The sequence below is a fragment of the Octodon degus genome, unplaced genomic scaffold (genome assembly GCF_000260255.1).
Source record: "Octodon degus isolate 3935 unplaced genomic scaffold, OctDeg1.0 scaffold00012, whole genome shotgun sequence".
Lineage (NCBI taxonomy): Eukaryota > Metazoa > Chordata > Mammalia > Rodentia > Octodontidae > Octodon > Octodon degus.
In genome coordinates this window covers 21,426,615-21,445,702 of record NW_004524588.1, presented here as the reverse complement: position 1 = coordinate 21,445,702, position 19,088 = coordinate 21,426,615, and the positions used below count along the sequence as shown (strand labels likewise).

The 19,088-nt window shown below is 38.6% G+C and overlaps 1 protein-coding gene across 1 annotated transcript in view; it reads left to right on the top strand.

Annotated features, from left to right (window-relative positions):
- Positions 1-19,088, top strand: part of Cep126 (centrosomal protein 126) — a 119,528-nt gene that overhangs the window by 46,325 nt on the left and 54,115 nt on the right. The window contains 2 exon segments of the mRNA XM_023709481.1: positions 3,597-4,859; positions 4,861-5,734. Coding sequence (XP_023565249.1) covers positions 3,597-4,859; positions 4,861-5,734 — 2,137 coding nt within the window.

Below are 19,088 nucleotides of genomic sequence, written 5' to 3'. Positions count from 1 at the left end.
CTCCATATTTGGGAGGTTTTCTGCTATTACTTCTGCCTATATCCTTTTTATATTATTCGTATTGACTCCTTTCTTATTGATGCCTCTTAGTCTCACGTTGTTCATCTTTGCATCCTCTTACAGGTGATGAATTATTTTTCCTATATTCTAGTTGTTTTTAAGAGATCTTTTCTTACCTTTTCACTAGCTGCAATGGTGTCTTCACGATCCGAAACTCTATCTTCACTTTCATTCAAATGGTTTTTCAATCTTGGGATTGAGATTTTTAAGTTCATCTATATCTCTTTGACTCTGCTTCACGTGATCTATTTCTTTCCTATATTGCTCATTGAAGGATTCCATTGTTTTTCTAATATCCTCTATTTTTTATCAGTATCTTCATGAGAAGTAGTTATTAATTCCTTCATTATAGTTAGCCTTTCTTTTTTACTTCAGAGATTATTTGTGATCTGATTTCCTCTTATGTTTCTGCAGTTGATCTTTACTTCAGATGCTATAAATTCAGATTTCTTATTTCAGAGGTTATTTCTGATCAGACTTCCTCTATACCTTTCTGCAGTTGTTTCTTTTTTTCAGACTGTATTAATTCAGACATTTTAGCTGTGTGATTCCCAGTTTCTTCTGTGCTAGTGTCTCCTGCATTTGTTCTGGGTGGGCTCGGAGCCTGAGACTGCATTTTGCTCCTTCTCTTTGTCATTTTGTATGGCACTGTCCTCTGACCTTTGATGTAGAGCTTTGGTGCACTTATAATCTTAGCACCTACCAAAATTCTTACCCAAGAGATTAGATGGTTAAGCCAGTTTTAGTTTTGTATTTACAGAACTGTAATTGGAAACACTAATAATGGGTAGTGATATTTAGCAGTTGACAAACTTTTGTACTATTGGATTTGTATTTTAAACAGTAAGAGCAAACATTGTATCTGTGCAGCTAAGCAGATATTAAATTGGTTATTCCCCTAAATTCTGTCTAATCCCCTCCCCTTGATGTACCTGGGATCTTCCAGGTAGACTCATTCACCTGGTTACCTGTTGCCCCCTTTGGAGATCAAGAGTGAAAAAGAGAGGACACTCTCAATAAATCTGGGTCCAGCAAAGTGTCTCAGCTTACCGGGTCTGTATCTACCAACTTTGAACTTGTCCAGATGTGCCTGCCTTTGGTCTGGCTGCTGTGCTCAGCTTCTTCCTGCTGCAGCTTATAGAGGTGAACCTGCTGTGCTACTCTGGCAAAATGTTCAGCTCCTGGATTAGCTGAGTGGGTCTGGCTCCTCACCTCTCTGCAGGGAGTTCTGCTGCAAGGTTCCACAGGAGGCCTGTTGCAGGGCCTGGTATCTGGCTGGAAAGGGGTCTTGGGCAAGGCGAGCAGGCAGATGCACACTGGGCCTGGGGTTTGGCTGGGGAGGGGTCTGGGGCGAGTTGAGCAAGTGGAAGTTCCCACACTCAACGCTTGGCCTGGAGTCTCTGAAAGTTTTTTTAAAGAGCCAAATAGACCCTGTAGTTTCAAAAAACACAGTGTTTGAAATAGAAATTTTTACTGCAGGAGCTTAAAAACATAGTTACTACAGAGCAGAAAGAGATACACACACTTGAAGACATAGCAGTAGAAATTATATGAACTGAAGTACTGGAAGAAAAACTACTGGAAAAACTTGACAGTGACCTGTGAGCCAGTATCATATGCATTTAATTAAAAAGTGTTCTAAACGTCAACATATTTGATCCAAATTTCACAAAGGAGAGAAAATATTTTTTTGAAAACTATGGCTGAAAATGTTCCATATTTGATGAAAGGTGTAAATCCAGATTCAAGAGATTCTACTAACTCCAAATAGGATAAATATGCACACACAACCAACACACAAAGGCCCATTAAATTCAAATTAAGCTAGATGAAAAACCAGACATGTGCACTATATAGGAGAGCAAAGATAAAATAGGCCGCAAGTATCACAGTAAAAACCTGAAAAACTGATCATCATATTTAGTTGTTCAGTGGTGAGAAAATTTTTGGAAAAAAATAAAGCTGTGAAACCAGAAATTGCAAGATGCCTTGGGAGGTGCTTTGAGACACAAGACCATCCCAGACCTTTGCACCAAGTCTTTCTTATGGTGGTGAGCATCGTGCTTGTATCCACAAGGACCTTGTGACCCAGACCCCTTCTCACGCTCTCACAGAAGGGCCTCCAGGCCTAGTATTTTTATGATTATCAATTATAAATATCTAATCCAAAAACAGACATTGAAATAGTAAGCTTTCTTTGGTCTCCAGATTGGTTTCACTTTAAGAATGCCAACGATGTAAAAGGACAAATATGAACAATATGAAACTTTCATGAATAATTGTCTAAACATATTTCATACAATACTTGATTAATAAATATCAACTGCATAACTGAAATAGCTGATCCCTAATTTATTTCCTTGACTTCTTTATTTCCTGAGCTATAGAAAGAAATGGATTTTGTCCCATAACAGAATACTTAAACTTTCTAAACTTTGTAATAAATCTTAAGGAGAAAAATCTTGCTTTGAGTTCATTAAACTCTTTATTAAATTTACAACTTAATATTTTCTTAAAAATGTATTTCTATATTTGTGATACAGATCAGTATATGTAAGAAATTAAAAATTATTTTTAAATATTTAACATACTCTTACATGTTCACAAGTTTTTGGTTTTTTTTTAATTGCGGTACTGGAGATTGAACTCAGGACCTTGCACTTGCCAGGCAAGTGCTTATTCTACTGAGCTATGTCCCCGGCCCATTCACAAATTTTTTAGTGATTCATAAATTCCATGAAAATTTTGCTGAAATATGAAAATGTCTTGAGTTTATGAAAGTTATTTGTGCTTAATCTCCAAAAAGGAGGTCATTTTATAAGTCTGTAGTCCCTAAATCCATATTATAGTTTCCTGGGGAATTTTTAAATATTAGTAATCTGTGGATTCTATCCAAGTATGTGGCTATAACATGTAAATAAAATTCAAAACATTACTACAGACTACAAGATTAGCTTTTATAGAAGGGCCTATATCCCACCAACAAGAATTTCGTACCAAAGTCACAAAGCTTTTAGGAGGTTCATTTAGGACCAGTGAGTATTTCAGGGAAAGCTGCGATTTATAAATAGCTATTCAAAACCAAACCAAAATAATCAAAAAGGTGGGTGGATTTAGTTAAGTGACACAGTACCTGCCTGGCAAGTGTGAAGGCCTGAGTTTGATTCCCAGTACCCATAGATAGATAGATAGATAGATAGATAGATAGATAGATAGATAGATAGATAGATTTTTAAGGAATTTTTTATGCAGCCTTCAAGAAACCCATACTCTGAGTGGTGTATCAATAAGAAAACTTATGGCTGGAATAATTGGATAGTTACTTTAGGAGTTGAAAGTAAAGCAAGAATATTTTACTATAAATCTATATAACCCTATCTTTTACCCTGAGAACTGACCAGTCCAACAATATAATTTCTACATCTGGGCTATTAGTCATATATGTGGAAGAGAATTGCACTCAGTAACAATTGTGTCATTAATTTTACTATTTAAAAATATCTGAAATATAAAATACTCTCTCTTTTTTTCTCTAGAGATTTTGTGATGAAGTTAAGCAGATAACCAATTCTGAAACCCTTTCAAGTATAGACAGTCTGGAGGTGGGAGAGCATGAAGAACTGTATTTTGCACTTAAAGAGGAACCTTCAGCGGTCCAGCAGAATGCTGTGTCTCTCAATTCAGCAAATCTGCAGTCAGCTGATCTAAATCACCTTGATGAGGATGAACTGTCCTTCTCGAAAACTCAGCATATAAATAACTGGCTTTCAAATTTAGATGCCCAAAATGCTCAGTCTGTCCCACCTTGTGCAGATGTTTTAAGTAAACCTAGTATTTTGTCTTCATGGGGACATTTTAATAGTCAAGAACAAAATCAGTCCACTTTAAGCAAAACTGTAGAAAGAGCCACAAGTACTGCTAATAACTCAGTAGCTTTTGTATATAGTCCACCTGTAGTAGTACTAAGTAAAAAAACTGAGAAAAACTCTGAAATTAGCACTCTGAAGACAAATGACTTCACTTCCAGAGCACTTAAAAGTGGGGAGCTATTAGTTACTGAGACCCCAGCATTTGCATTCAACAAAGCCTGGGTCACTCCAGATTCTCAAACTCAGGAGGTGGTTACATTTCAAGACCAAGAGAAACATTGTCAGTTAACTCAACAAAATAGAACCACTGTAGTTCCTTCTTCATTTGTACCAATGGCACCACTTCCAGTCTCACCATCCAGCAGACAGTCGGCTAGGCCGTTAGTGAAGAATGCTGTCCATATAAAGGAAGTGGATGCTGTACAGTGTTCTGATGAGTTAGAAAAATTAAAAGATGTTATAGATGAAAAGATGAAATATTTTAATTGTGAGAAAAAAGAGTTGCCTTTATTTTCTGACAGTTTTCAAGCTGCCCATATACCTCAACATTCTGATTCAAAAGATAGAAAGCCAAAAATAGCTGAAACATCAACATCATTGCATAATGTAATTTCTAATTATGACTTACTTGATCAGCACAAGAAAATGAAATGCAACATTCATGAGAGAAATGGTGTGAAGTTTCTTAAAAGTATTTTAAAGAAAGAATCTAAGTATGAACATGATTATTTCAAGACACTATTTATAAAACAAGGCTTCAAATTCAGAAATCAGAAAGCAGCAGCTATCAGAGATAGTATTGAATTAACAAAGGAAAAAGAAAAAGGCATAGAAATCCTAAAGACTACTAAAAAACTGAGGTGGTTTGATGAAACTGTCGAGAAAGAAAGCAGTGCTGAAGACTCTCACTCGCTGAAGGCCGAAGGCCGGACCAGGAGCCCCTCAGCAGTGGTCTCAGCAGTTCTGTATGAAAAGCCCTGCAGGCAGCATCAGGACTAATGATCCTGGCTGTGCTGTAACTTCCGCTGAGAGAAAAAAGTCCGAGGAGGTCTCCAAAAACGTCTCGACATCAGGAGGATCTGGAAGAGATCACGTGCCTTTGAACTGTTTTATACCTTCGGATTATAACTTCACTAAGCAAGCCTGGTCAGTCTCCAAAGAAGAAAATATAAGCCCTGTAGATAACAGTGACTCAAAAACTCAGAAAAGCAATCCACAGAGAGGTGGAGCAAAAGTAATTAGAAGAGCAGGATCAGCAAAAGTCCTATCAGGCGTTATAGATGCAAACAGAAAAGACCCTGTCACTCAGCCACAGTCTACAAGCAAAGCCAATGCCTTTACACAAGCTCAGGGTAGATTAATCATACCTCATCCTCCTCCTAAACCTGTGTCAAATAGTAAAAATACTCAAATGTCTCCGTGTCGATCAGTAACGCCTCAGAATTCTCAAAGCATGGTTACACATGACTGTTTTAATTCCAGATACATGCTTCCCACAGAACACAACTTCAATCAGTGGAACCGAGAGCGTAGCCCTCCGCTCTCGCATGCCTGTTCTGACCTGGTCACTGTGATACCGGCTTTACCATCTTACTATTCTTCTGAGTGCCAAACTCTAGCAAAGGCAGATCATGCAAACAGTACTCAGGTGGTTGCCCAGCAAGATGGGACCTTGTACTGCACTCAGAGAACTCCTGTCTCGGAAGAAAGTTATCAGGCTGTGACTCTTAACACTACTAAGCAAGAATCTATTCCCTCGTGGAAAAGAGGGAATAATGGCCTGCAGCAAACTGAGAGGGCCACTGGTAAGAATAAATTTATCTTTGTATAGTTAGTTAAAATGGACAGCTTTTTAAATTCACCTTAAGTTTTTCTTGTTAAGGAATGAGAATGTATACTGTATATATGTGGGGGGGTGTTTATATCATTGTATGTAATATTAAATTATTATTTAGTCATTAGAAATAACTAGAAAAAAATGAAATAACTTGGGCTGGCGAGATAGCTCAGCAGACTAAGCACCTATTTTGGCAAGCACAGGGACCAGGGTTCACTCCCCGGCCCCACATGCCACACTGGCCCCACCCCCAGGGCACACTGAGCCAGGCATGGTGGCGTGCACACCTGTAATCCCAGTGCTGGGGAGGCTGAAAACAGGAGGATCACTAAGAGTCCAAGCCGCATAGTGAGACCTTGTACCAAATACATAAAATGAGGAAAAAAAAAAAAATAACTTTTCTTGACATAGTTGCTGAAATTTTTAATAGAATGTCCCAACCTGGGTTCAATTAAACTTAGAAACTTTTTCCAGCCTCTGTTTTTTGTCTATGACTTTTCTTGTTAATTTAAAAGAAGGATAATGGAATAGAATCTGATTTTTGTCCCATAGTATTCTGTCATTACTATTATAGTCAAATTTTCTGTCATGCTAAAGACAGTGGGAAAATATCACTTCAATTATCCTAAATTATTTTTCTTATAAATTATATTAGTAATTGAACTGTCATGAGCTCATAATAGATGTAACCTAATCCTCCCATCCCTTTTTCTAAAAGTGTGGCAGCTCTGCTTTTATCTATGTGTATTGGTTTTCGCAACAGAAACATTGAACTTTTTTGAAAATTGGAAGCCGTTGCCAATTGAATGCTGGTTGACTCCTCATGAAACTGCTTTCTTTCTCTGAGGGAATGAACTAGAGACCCATAAATAAGTAGGAATCAGTTGTCTATTGAGAAATAGGACAGGGGTCAGAGAGAAGGAAAAGAGTAAAGAAACTCTTGTTTTTCTAATGGCATGGATAAGCATTAGCATATAGAAAGAGCATTAGTTTAAAACTTAATAGTTAATGTCTTCTTCAGTTAGACCATGATCTTTTAAAAATGGGGTGTTTTCAGTCATTCATCACTGCATCTCTAGATCGTAGTAGTACCTGACACTTAGCAGGGGTCCACGCTTTTCTGAAATCCAATGAGCGCAGCCACATGGACCTGGAAAGTTAAGAACACAGGCTCTCATCTGAAATCCTCGGTGCTTGGCTACAAAAACTTCGATTTTTAAAAATTCTTTCACAAAGTTTTTTATCAACTCATTGCACAATATTATTTAATTTTTATAATACTTCCAAAATACAAAAGTTATACAAATTAGATATTCTACAATAAAAAATACTTCTTTAGTTTGTTCCTATTCTGAGCCAAAGTGCTTTACATTTTTATCTCATTTAAGCCTTACAATAATAAGACCTAACATGTGCAATAGATACAGTGAAATGAGAAGAACATGCTCAAAACATTTGTGCCTATATTGTTTGATCAGTTTTTCATGCCTATATTTTATAAAATGAGCAAGTACTTTGAAGATAACAGTACACAATGCACTAACCATTATTACTTTCCTACAATATTGTTTTGAAATTTTATACTATTTATTATCTTTCTTTTCTTTAAAATAAAATAAGGGAAAAGAATAATAATACTAACCCTACAAATTAAGTTCATCAAACCCCATTTTGCAAAGAAAATTGCCCAAGGTTAAGAGCTAGTAAGTAGAATTGTTATTTCAGTCCACATCACTACGGTTACAAATTCTGTGCTTCTTTTACTAAAACCACGTAATGAATGATTAGTTAGCAAATATCATATATCAGATTCTGAGATAATCAGAAAAATATTAGGAAACTTAGTTTCCCAAGTAGCTTATATATTAAAGAATGGTCTATTAAAATTCTCTTGTTCTCTAATAAAAGAATGTGATACATACGTTCAACTAAAGAAAGCAGTATTTTCCTGGCATTTCATTAAAGGAGGTGATTCTCAGGGGTCTCTGTGTAAAAAACCCTGTAAATGTAATGAATTTTAGCTAGAAACATTCCAGTGTGCGTACGTTTACTGCTTGCTGTGGTGATTGTAGTTAAAGGATCTGACAGCACCAGGTGCTTAGCAGTGGTTCGGGCTTTTGGGGAAAGCTATTTAGATATCCAGCATTTCAAGTGAATTGTAGTTCTCCGTCATTCACTGTCCTTTTTGCCAGCTAATTTCTATTCTCAGACTCTTCAATGCCTAGGGTGACAGATGTAGAGCCAATCTTTTTCTCTGCTAGCACCTCTGGAGCTCGAGCAGCACTGTCTGGGAGAACCTCTGTTCCCATGAGCCTGCCCCACAACTGTGTCGCCTCCTGAGGTCTCAGGCTGCTCCCCACAAGAGGGCTTTGACATCTGGTTCCCAGCTTTCATTTCTGTGTAGCCTTCGCCATCACACTAGGTACCGCAGCAGTCAGGTGAGCGAACAGTCCAGCATGCTGGTCTGTCTCAGGCCTTTTTTGTCTCAGACAGTCGTCTGTGCACTCCTTTGCCTCGGGTGCCACCCCAGGCCTTTCACAGCCATGACGTCTCTCCTGCTAGAATTACTCAGCCATACCCATCTGTGTGTCGCGCTGTGCTGGCCTACATTGCTACTGCTACCTCTACCATTCCATCTCACCGGGATGGTAAGGTTTTTTCCTTGCTTTCTTGTCCTAATTCATCGGCTCTCTTTTCCAGCTTAAATGTAGTGGTATATTATTTCAGTAATTCTTTCCCCAGTAACTTGGGAACTTTGCCAATCAGGCAAATGTCTCAACCCAGAAAAAAAAAAAGTTTCCCACTTACTCTGTACCTGCTTCTACATAGCAGGGCGATTCATCCCCATGCTGTGCTTACTGCCTTGGTCACATCGTAGAGTCATTGTCATCAACTTCATAATCACCTTTACCAAATAATCTGAGTGTTTCTCTGGTAAATTCATGCTACATTCTTTGCAATAACTAATTCAAACATTTGTTTTTCTCAAGTATCCAATGTCCCCACTTCTCTTTTTTCATCAAATATTTATCTGTTAATTTTTCCTAAACCATGTATCAGTGAGAATAGCTATCCCAAATGAGAAGAAAAATTGTAGTGTTATGATGCTCCAGCAGATTGACATTTAAAATATGTAGGGCTAGGGAGATAGCTCAGTACAATAAGTGCTTGCCTGGCAAGTGCAAAGTCCTGAGTTTGATCCCCAGTACTGCCAAAAAAAGAAATTTAAAATATGTAGAATAAGCCAGGCATGGTGACACATGCCTATAATCCCAGCACTCGGAAGGCTGAGGCAGGAAGATCCTTTCAAGTTCAAGACCAGACTGGGCTACAAATTCAGCGCAGCCCAAGGCCAACCTGACCTACATAGGGAGATCCTGTCTCTGAAATAATAATAATAATAATAATAATAATAATAAACCTAGAATATTCTAAGGGTTATAGATATATCCGTTAGTATTACAGTTGCAACAGATATTAATGACAGTATACTCAGCTATAGTACTTATCTCTGTAGAAGGGAAGGAGAGGAATAAGATCTCATAGTAGGTAGCACCTTGATACAGAGTCCTTTAATATGCATGAAATTTATCTATATAAAAGCCATTTTCTGTATAAAAACAATTTAATATAGACTGAGCAGGAAGAATTTAGTGTTAATACATAGAAGCCATCCTTAAGCAGTCTAGCCATGGGTGGTATGGTCTGCGGCACTAACTTGAAGCAGATCTACGAGACGTTTTAGGGGACTGTTGGGTGTACATAAATGATCTACAGAAAAGAAAGCATTTAAATATAAATTAAATATAAAAATTACCTATGAAATTAAGTTTTAAAAGCAAATTCCCTGTCAATGTTCTTGTTTTCGTGTCCTATTTCTTATAAGATCTGTTCCATCATTTATCTCAACTCCATATGTAGCTTCATGTTTCCTGTGAGATAGAACTTAAGGATTTGAGGAAGTGAGAAAAGAGATACTTGGAAGTAGATGAGAAAAGAATTAGAGTCCAGGTGTCCTCTGCTTTGCCAACTACCTATTATAAGGTAGTTATAGATTAGATTCAATTTATTAGCTATAGATTAAATTAGACCTCAGGACAAAAGGTCAAACAAATGCTTACCTCCCTAAAGATAAACATTCAGGATTGATATTCTGAATAGGTCTCTCACCGTGAGAAAGTCAGGACGAGTGACTGACCCAACCCCCAGCAGCAAAAGCCCCTGTTCTGCATTCACGTCCACAAACTAGGTGACTCGCGTCCCCATTTGATTCCAGGTTTAATCAATTTTACCTGAGCAGTTGTGCTTGTAATCTTATTGGTTGATCATAGATTTTTTTTTCCCACCTCATGCCCACCTACCTAAGTTCCTAAGGTGTTTTCCATCTTAGATCCTTACCTCATAGTTTTGCTATATGAAAATCCCTAAAAAGGACAGTCCTTGGCAACTCACTTTGGTCCCCTTCTGTCCCTTTCTTGGACAGGAGCTTTCTTTCCCCTAATAAATAAATTCTGCTGTTTAAGAAAAAAATTGAATTACAGCACATGAGCAAATTAGAAGAATAGGCTTTATGAAGAATGGAAAAGACTGGGGAAACTTGCTGACTAGAGTTTCTGAGTATAAAGCCTCAGGAGAACAGTAGGCCTGGAAACGCTTAACCTCCTTGAAGCCCATATTGCAAAAAGCCTTAGGATGAAGTAGCTATGGTGGGCCAGCGAGATAGCTGAGCAGACTAAAGCTCCTGTTGAGGCAAGTTTAGGCAAGCACAGGGACCATGGCTTGATCCTAGGCAGCACGTGCTGTGCCAGCCCCTCCCCAAGGGTGGGCTGAGCGGGCCAGAGTCTGGGCATAGTGGCACATGCCTATAATGCCAGCACCGAGGGGCCTGGAGCAGGCTGATCACTATGAGTCCAAGCTGCCTAGTGAGCCCCTGCAACAACCAAATACCTTAAAGGGGCTGGCCCAGTAGCTCAGTGGATTAAAGAACCTGCAAGCAGGCGCAGGGCCGGGGGTTTGATCCCCGGGTCTGCACTGAGATGGCAATTGAGGCTGGGCGTGGTGGCACACACCTGTAATCCCAGCGCTTGGGAGGCTGTATACAGGTGGATCCCTACGAGTCCCATCTAGTAGTGAGACCCTGAACACCCTGTAAACCCTTCCCTAAAATACAAAAAATAAATAAATGAAAAAAGAAAAAAATAGTTAAGGGCTTCCCATGTGAAAATGAACAAAAACTGATCAAGAATAAGCATGATTGTTGTAGAAATTGCCGAACATGATTGGATAGGCTTATGGAAATGCAAAGGCCAAGAACAGCTGACACAATCCCAAAAAACAAAGCTGTAAAACTTATCTAGACATTAAAGCCATACTAATCAGAACAATATGGTATTTGCACCAGTATATTTAGGTCAATGGAATGGAATAGTCTAGAGACAGACACATTTAAATGCTTGAGTTTTGGCATAGGTGGCAAGGCATATCAAGAAAAAATGTTAAAAAGGCTTATCGTTCATTAATTGGATGAACATATGTATTTAGTAAAAAATGACTTTCACCTCCATACTACACACAAAATTAAATTTCCAGTAAACGGTAGATCTAGATGCATGAAGTGAAAATTCTTCTAAAAGACAGTGTCAGGAATACATTATAATTTTTAGTATTCCCATAGATTTTTAATAATATACTAAAAGTAAAAAGTACTACTAATAATAATAACAATAACAATAACAATAATAATAATAATAATATACTAAAAGTACAAGGACCGGCCAGATAGCTCAATGGACTGAAGCACCTGCTTAGGCAGAGCACAGTGGCCAGAGTTTGATCCCTAGTGTGCCGAGCTGACCCCACCCCTGGGGTGCGCTGAGACAGCAGTTGAGGCTGGGCATGGTGGAACGCGCCTGTGATACCAGCACTTGGGAGGCTGAAAACAGGAGAATCACTATGAGTACAATCTATGTAGTGAGACCCTGTAGATCCTGTCCTAAATTCATTTAAAAATAATAATATATTCAAAGTACAAAGTATTGGCAAGACAATTGATAACTTTTATAATAAATTAATATTTTTCCCATCTAAAAATCTTTAATGGATTGAAATGGCATGCCATAGGATGGGAGAAGATAGTTGTACTGCATAATATTGTCAATGAGCTCATAACCACAATATATAAAGGACTGTAATAAATAAAAAAGATAACCCAGTTATATTCATCAGGGTTAAATAGGAGAAGCAATGCCAGTAAAGGGTTTTGAAGAGATTTATTCCAAGAGATTGGTTTATATGAGTATGGAGCCTGTCTTGACAAATCCAAAAATTGTAGGGCAGGCCATGAGGAAAGTAGGCTTCACAAGCCCACCCAGATAACCTAGATTAATTTCTCTACCTGAAGAAAACTGTGACTTTAGTAATAGCGACACAATATGTTGCAGCAACATAAGCACTGGTGTTCTGTGGACAACTGGGGAGTGTAGTCTAGGAGACATACCATAAAGACCTTCACACCATTCTTCTTTTTTTTTTTTTTTTTTTTTTTTTTTTTTTGTGGAACCAGAGATTGAACGCAAGCCCTTGCACTTGCCAGGCAAGTGCTTATTCAACTGAGCCATCTCCCCGGCCCCACACCATTCTTTTAAAATGATTGGAAAGGGGCCGGGGAGATGGCTCAGCCAGGCAAGCGCAAGGGTCTGAGTTCAATCCTGGTTCCTCAAAAAATAAATAAATAAAATGATTGGAAAAGGCTTTTTATAAAACAGAACCACCAAATTGTCAATGAACATATAAAATCTCAGCCTTGTTAATTAATAAAGTGAAGTTTAAATAATGAGATGTAACTATATACATCAGAATGGCTAAAATTAATAGCAAAGAATACTAAAAGTTGATTTAAAAAAAAAAAGTCAACTAGAGCCTGTTGTACCTATAAAAGTTGAACATATGCATATCCTGTGACCCAAAAATCTAGGCCCATAGATTGGGTAGTGTGTGTGTGTGTGTGTGTGTGTGTGTGTGTGTGTACACATGCCCGAGTTCTTATGTAAATCAAGAAATACATCCAAAAACTTTCATAGCACCTTTAGAGCCAGAACCTGGAATTATCTAAAATGTTCTTCAACACTACATGATGTATAAAGAAAGTAAAATTCCATCTTTCATTTAATAAAATACTATAATGAAAACAAATGATCTACTATAAAAAACAGCAATTGGAATGAATCTCACACTATAACTTTATATAAAATAAGAATATTGCATGATAAAAATGCAAATGTGTTCATTTTGCATTAAGAATAGGTTAAAATATCGGGGGTATGTGTACACGGAGAAGGGAGGTTGGCATTGGTAATATTTTTTGCACGGATCGGGTACAGTTTGAGTTTGAATAAAAACCTGTTTATAGTTTTTGCGCTTTACTATATGCGGGCTATGCTTCAGTTTGTTTGGGGTTTTTTAAAACCAAATGGAAGCTATTTGTTATGTTAAGTAAGATTTCAAAAAGAAAATTACCTTTCATTAAAAGAAGGAAGGGAAAAAGATAGATAGATAGATAGATAGATAGATAGATAGATAGATAGATAGATAGATAGATATACATACATACATACAGGACAGTTTGGATGATTGTACTGTTGATTTCTGCTGCTCTACTTAAAGGAGAAGTTAGTGCTTAAAATTTTTTTCTTTTTTTGTTTTTTAATGTATTTAGGACAGGGTCTGCAGGGTCACACTACACAGATCGACTCATAGTGATCCTCCTGTGTTCAGCCTCCTGAGCACTGGGATTACAGGCACATGCCACCATGCCCAGTCTCAATCAGTCTCAGCGCACCCCCCAGGAGCTGGGCTGGCACAGTATGCCGGGGATTGAACCCCCCCCCCACTGAGCTATCTGCCAGCCCTCCTTTTTAACTTCTTATAACCTTTTTTCATTCTTTCTTTTTTTAATCCAGTTTTATATGCTTATATCTGGTGATCTAAACAGCTAATTTAAAGACAGTATTATGCAATACAACAACCATTGTCAAATTCCCTATTTTGTTTGGTGAAATTCTGTATCATTTATATTTTATTATTTTGTATTCTCTTTAAAAAATTGAAAAGAATATGCTTTTCTTTTCTAGTAGTTATTAATAATATCATCAAGGAATCCAACATTGGATTATTTGAAAAGACCAAGGAAGCAATTTTGTTGAATTCGCCTATTTTGTGCATGAGGAAGGTGACACACAGCGACTTACATAGCCCCAAAGTGTGCAGCTAGTGCAAAGCAGAGCTACAGTTTTCTTTTGCAACACCACTGTCTTGCCCTGTGATAAATCTCATTTTCATGAGAACAGAAATTAGATCAGAGATACAGAAACAAATTCTTCTGTAAAAATCAGATAAATACACCTTTTCTACACACTATTCTCAGTGCTGTCATAAGCACTTCACATATGAAAAAAATTAATTTCTCCAGAAGGATGTGAGGTAAATATGCCATTACCCCCGTTCTAAAATTAAAGATGAACTGCACTGAAATAAGTAATTTAGATAATTTTCATTGCTAGTATAAGTGACATACTCAGAATTAAATCATTCTGTCTACTGCCTCACTTTGGGGAATTTTTTTATGCTACAAAAGTTTATTTAACAAAAAATCGAATTAGAAACTGTGTGTGATGCAATGTCTGCATGGCAGCCGGACAGCCGCGTTGTAGAGGGCCACGCGTTGCTCTGCAGGAGAGCCGTGATTTGTGCTGCTCCCAAGATGTCCCGCGTGGGGACACGTGTCCTCCTGTCACCACCATGCTTCTCTGCGCTGTTACACTCTAGTCACTGTGTGCACACATTCTTTCATGGAATTCATAAAGGAATCGAGTCCCCACAATATTCCCTGGACAGGTCACCAGGGATGACATCTCGTCCATAAACGTTGCCAAGTCAGGAACAGGAGCTTTGCTTGGAATGTTGCTTGGAGGGCCCAGAGCTGCTCTGACACCTCAGTCTGTATTCTTGCTCGCTCTGCTACTGTGCACTCCTATTTTAGTAAAAACCTCTGACTAACCACAGAGTTTTCAGTAACATACATGAGAAAGTAATGGACTGACCTATATGATTTCTGGATGGCACAAAGTAACCAAGGAAGACTCGTTAATAAAGTTGAGAGTGCAAGTAAAATTCAGAAATAAACATCAAGGTTGGCGAGATAGCTCAGCGGACTAAACGCCTGCTTAGGCAAGCTCAGGGACCAGGGTTTGATCCTTGGTACCACATGCCCCGCCTGCGCTCCCCCCAGGTGCACTGAGCTGGCCACTCAGTCCCGACGTGGCGGTGCATACCTGTAATCCCAGCACCAAGGAGCCTGGAAACGGGAGGATCACTACAAGTCCGAGCTGCATAGTGAGACCCTGTACCAAATACAAAAAAATAATAATAATAATTTTTTTAAATAACCATCTGCTTAAGCTGACAAACCAGGATGAATGAGGCTTGATTTATGAGACAGCACTAGTAAGCCATGCCTTTGAGTTGTTAAATTATGAACGCTATCTTACACCGAAGAGGATAATATGTGATGCATCAGAACAAGGGAAAGACTAATCGCAAAATACCTATATACCCTGACCAGTTTTAGAAATGGAAAATTCCCTCCGTGGCCTCCCAGTTGCAGCTCCTCCTCTCTCCTAGAATGAGCACTGCCTCAGTCTCAGGCTAATCGTCCATGACTGTCTTCATAATTTTAGCGCCACACATGCATACAGCAGTGGTAGCGAACCTACGACACACGTGACAGCAGGCATTTGCAGCGCTGGAAGTTCCGAAAGCTTCGCCAACACTGGTATATGGGTTGGTTTTACCTAGTTTCAAAATTACATAAACGAAACCATTTCCTCTTTCATACTCATTTCTGTAGCCCATTGTGTTACAGGAATGACAACATTGTTTTCATTCTCCTATTCATCAGATGTTTTGGCTGCTTCTGATTTCTTGTTTTTATAAGTAATGATTCTAGGAAGGTTTTGTACATTTGTGGAATGAGTTGCCGGGTCATAAGGTATGTGTATTCTCAAATTTACTATCTAATCTGAATTTCTGTGTTACAGTCTCACCAAAGTTCTAAAAGACTTTCCCATTTTTTCAGTCATGTGGGTATAAAATGCTTTCTAATTGCAGTAATTTTCCTTACTCTGATTGCTAATGATCTGAGCATTTTTTGATATTTATGTATTATTTGCATTTCTCTTATGAAATGACTGTCCTTTGCCCATTTTTCTATTTTTCATGGATAGGAATTTATATATATTTATAATATATATAATATATATATATATATTCTAGATACAATGGCTATATAGGCTCTATAGGGTTGCTGTTAGTTTCTACCAGTTTGTAACGTATTTTCATAATTTTGATGAATAAAAATTCATTTTATTGGTGTAATATGTTCATTTGTAGTTTCCTATATGTATTTAATTTTTTAAACCTGTTTTATGATCCCTAGAGGCTGTATCTTTTGATACCTGTTATTTGAGAAAAACACATACGTACAACTAAATAAAGCAAAACAAAAAAATAGCTTACTACAGTTGCTAATATAATTTAAACAGTAATTTCCTCCAGTAATAGCCAGATCTTTAGAAATACTGCTGGGCTCTGTGTGTACATTGGAAGAGGTGAGAACTGGGCGACCCTGGAGGTGACTGGAGGTCTGAGCATCAGCTGCAGGCACATGGCCTAAGAGACACGGTAGACACAAGCAGATATTTTAGGCTTGTCATGAGCGGAGCAAAAAGAATTGAACAGAGTGAAAAATGAGACAGTAAAATTTCCAGGGAGCTTTCCAGCTCCACGGAAGACAATATTTGAAATAACCAGCAAGGGAAGAAGATGTCTCATGGAGCAGCGGCTCCTCGTCACTGGGTCATTCACACGGAGGTTCAAAGTCTACCCGTGAGGGAGTTAGAGACCTTGGTTAGAGGTTGAGCTGGTAAACTTGTAATGTCTTTTCCAAAGCTGTCATTTGAGTGTTTCCAGCATTTTTCCTTGTGTTTACAACTAATCCCACTGTATATATTTTAAGTATATTTTTTTGAAGAGTAGCAGCCTTGTTTTAAGCAGTCACATCCAGAATTGTCATAGGAAGCTAATCATCTGGCCAGAGATGCTGGTGCAAGTTAACACTATTTTTGAGGGGCTGGGGAGATGGCTCAGTAGAATAAGCACTTGCCTGGCAAGCACAGGGTCTTGAATTCAGTCCCCAGTTCTGGGAAAAAAAAAGCTATTTTTGAAAAAACTGCCAAGGCTCTTGGCTACTGTAATGTTGATGAAAAAGTAGTAAAGTGCATACCTGCAAACAGTGGAAGGTGAAAGATTTATGTGATCTGAAGAGAAACCACAGTGTTCATATATGAACACATAAATAACATTTAGCGTATGCTGTGTCTATTGCTGGGATTAATAATCTCCAATGCACCAAATTTAACACCTACACAAAGACTTATAAAGCGCAAAGGCGAGTAATTAGACTAAGAGTATTAGCTGAGCTTACATCTAAAAGGTTAACAAGTCTAAAGGAGGAGATAAAATCTTCCCATGGCAGTCATGTGGTCAAGGAAGTTCTCACTTAAGGTATCTTTAAAGCTCTTCAATAAAAGGAAAATACGGCTTTGCAAGACTTAAAGAGAATCCCAAGTATATATAATGGTTTGAAAACTATTGGTGCCAAGATGATTACTGGAAACTACTGTATAATGTTTAGTGTGTCTAGCATTTAGCATGTTTAGTTAATCTACCATTCTGCATAGCCATATGGGTGGGTATGAACAATGCAGAGCCTTTTGTTTTCAGTTGGTAGAGTTGAGCCCAAGGCCTTTGCCCAGGGCGACCTCCCTGGCCCAGAATGGGCCCAGGTTTGGAATCCTCCTGCCCCGCCTCCCAGCCACAGCTGGGGTTAAAGAAATGTACCCCTGTACCCAGCTCTGCTTTTCCACTTGTAGGCCATCACTTATTAGTGTGTTGTGACATCAACATAATGACCAGTAAATAGTATTTTTTTAAACTGAAGTTAATTTTAGAATTAGAATATTCTAGACTAGAAACTAACAGAGGCATATGTTGCAGTAGCAAATGTTTTAATAAAAGTATGATTTTTATTATTTTTAATTTTATGTAAAGCATTTATTTTGTGAGACATAATAAAATCGAAATGGAAGTTACTAGCATATAGTGGATAACAGCTATAATGTTAGTGTTGTTGAGACAGATCTCGCTATGTAATTAGGACTGGCCTTCAACATCTGGTGGCCACGCTGGCCTCAGACTTGCAGCAGTCCTCCTGCCTCGGCTCCCTAGTGTGCTGCCACGCGTGGCTTGAAATCAGACCCTAGCGCTCACCTGATTGGCGCTCAGTCTCCACTTTGCCCCTTACTGGCTCTGCCACTGTGGGCAAGTTGTTTATCTTCTCCTTGCCTTAATTTCATTATCTTAGAAATGAAAGAGTTATGGCAATAGAGCCTTAAGAAAACATAGAAAATTATGCATGCCAAATAAATATTGCTGGTATTGTTTCTTACTCCTAAAAAATTAGATGTCCAGTTCCTAGAAAACTTCATTTAAAACTGATACAAACTCTTTGTAGTGTTTTTGTTGTGTAGTATTGTTGTACGTCACATGCACACAGAGTGTAGACACTAGCTAGAATATCAGTTCGATACAATATTCAGACCCTGTTCTCCAGCGTATAATTTAATGCTAGGGCTCAAGGCGGTTTTCACGCTCACATGAAGGCCGCGTATTCAGTGCCTCCGTCCAGGAGATTTTTCCACCCGTTGGCCTCAAGAAGCTTAGCGATGCAACACCAGAATGCTGCGCCTCTGCACAAAGTGCTTTTCTGACTCAGCCAGCCTTTTTCCTGGAGAATTTACTATGTCTCGCAGACCCAGCTCAAGCCTAACTTGTTGGTGAAATCAATCTTGTTGCATGATTATTGTGTAGACTCGGCATTCAACGCAAGGCCTCGGGCATGCTGGGCAAGTGCTCCACCTCTGAGCTACATCCCTGGTCCTTTCTGTTTCATTTTTGAGACGAGGTCTCACCATGTTGCCTAGGTTAGCCTCACATTTGTGCTCCTCCTGCCTCAGCCTCCTGGGTAAGTAGGACTATAGGCATATAGGGTCACACCCAGCCCTTTTTTTAATGTATTTAGTACAGGGGCTACAGGGTCTTACTATGTACATCGAACTCGTAGTGATCCTCCTGTTTTCAGCCTCCCAGACGCTGGGATTACAGGTGCGTGCCACCATACCCAGTCTCAATAGCAATCTCAGCGTGCC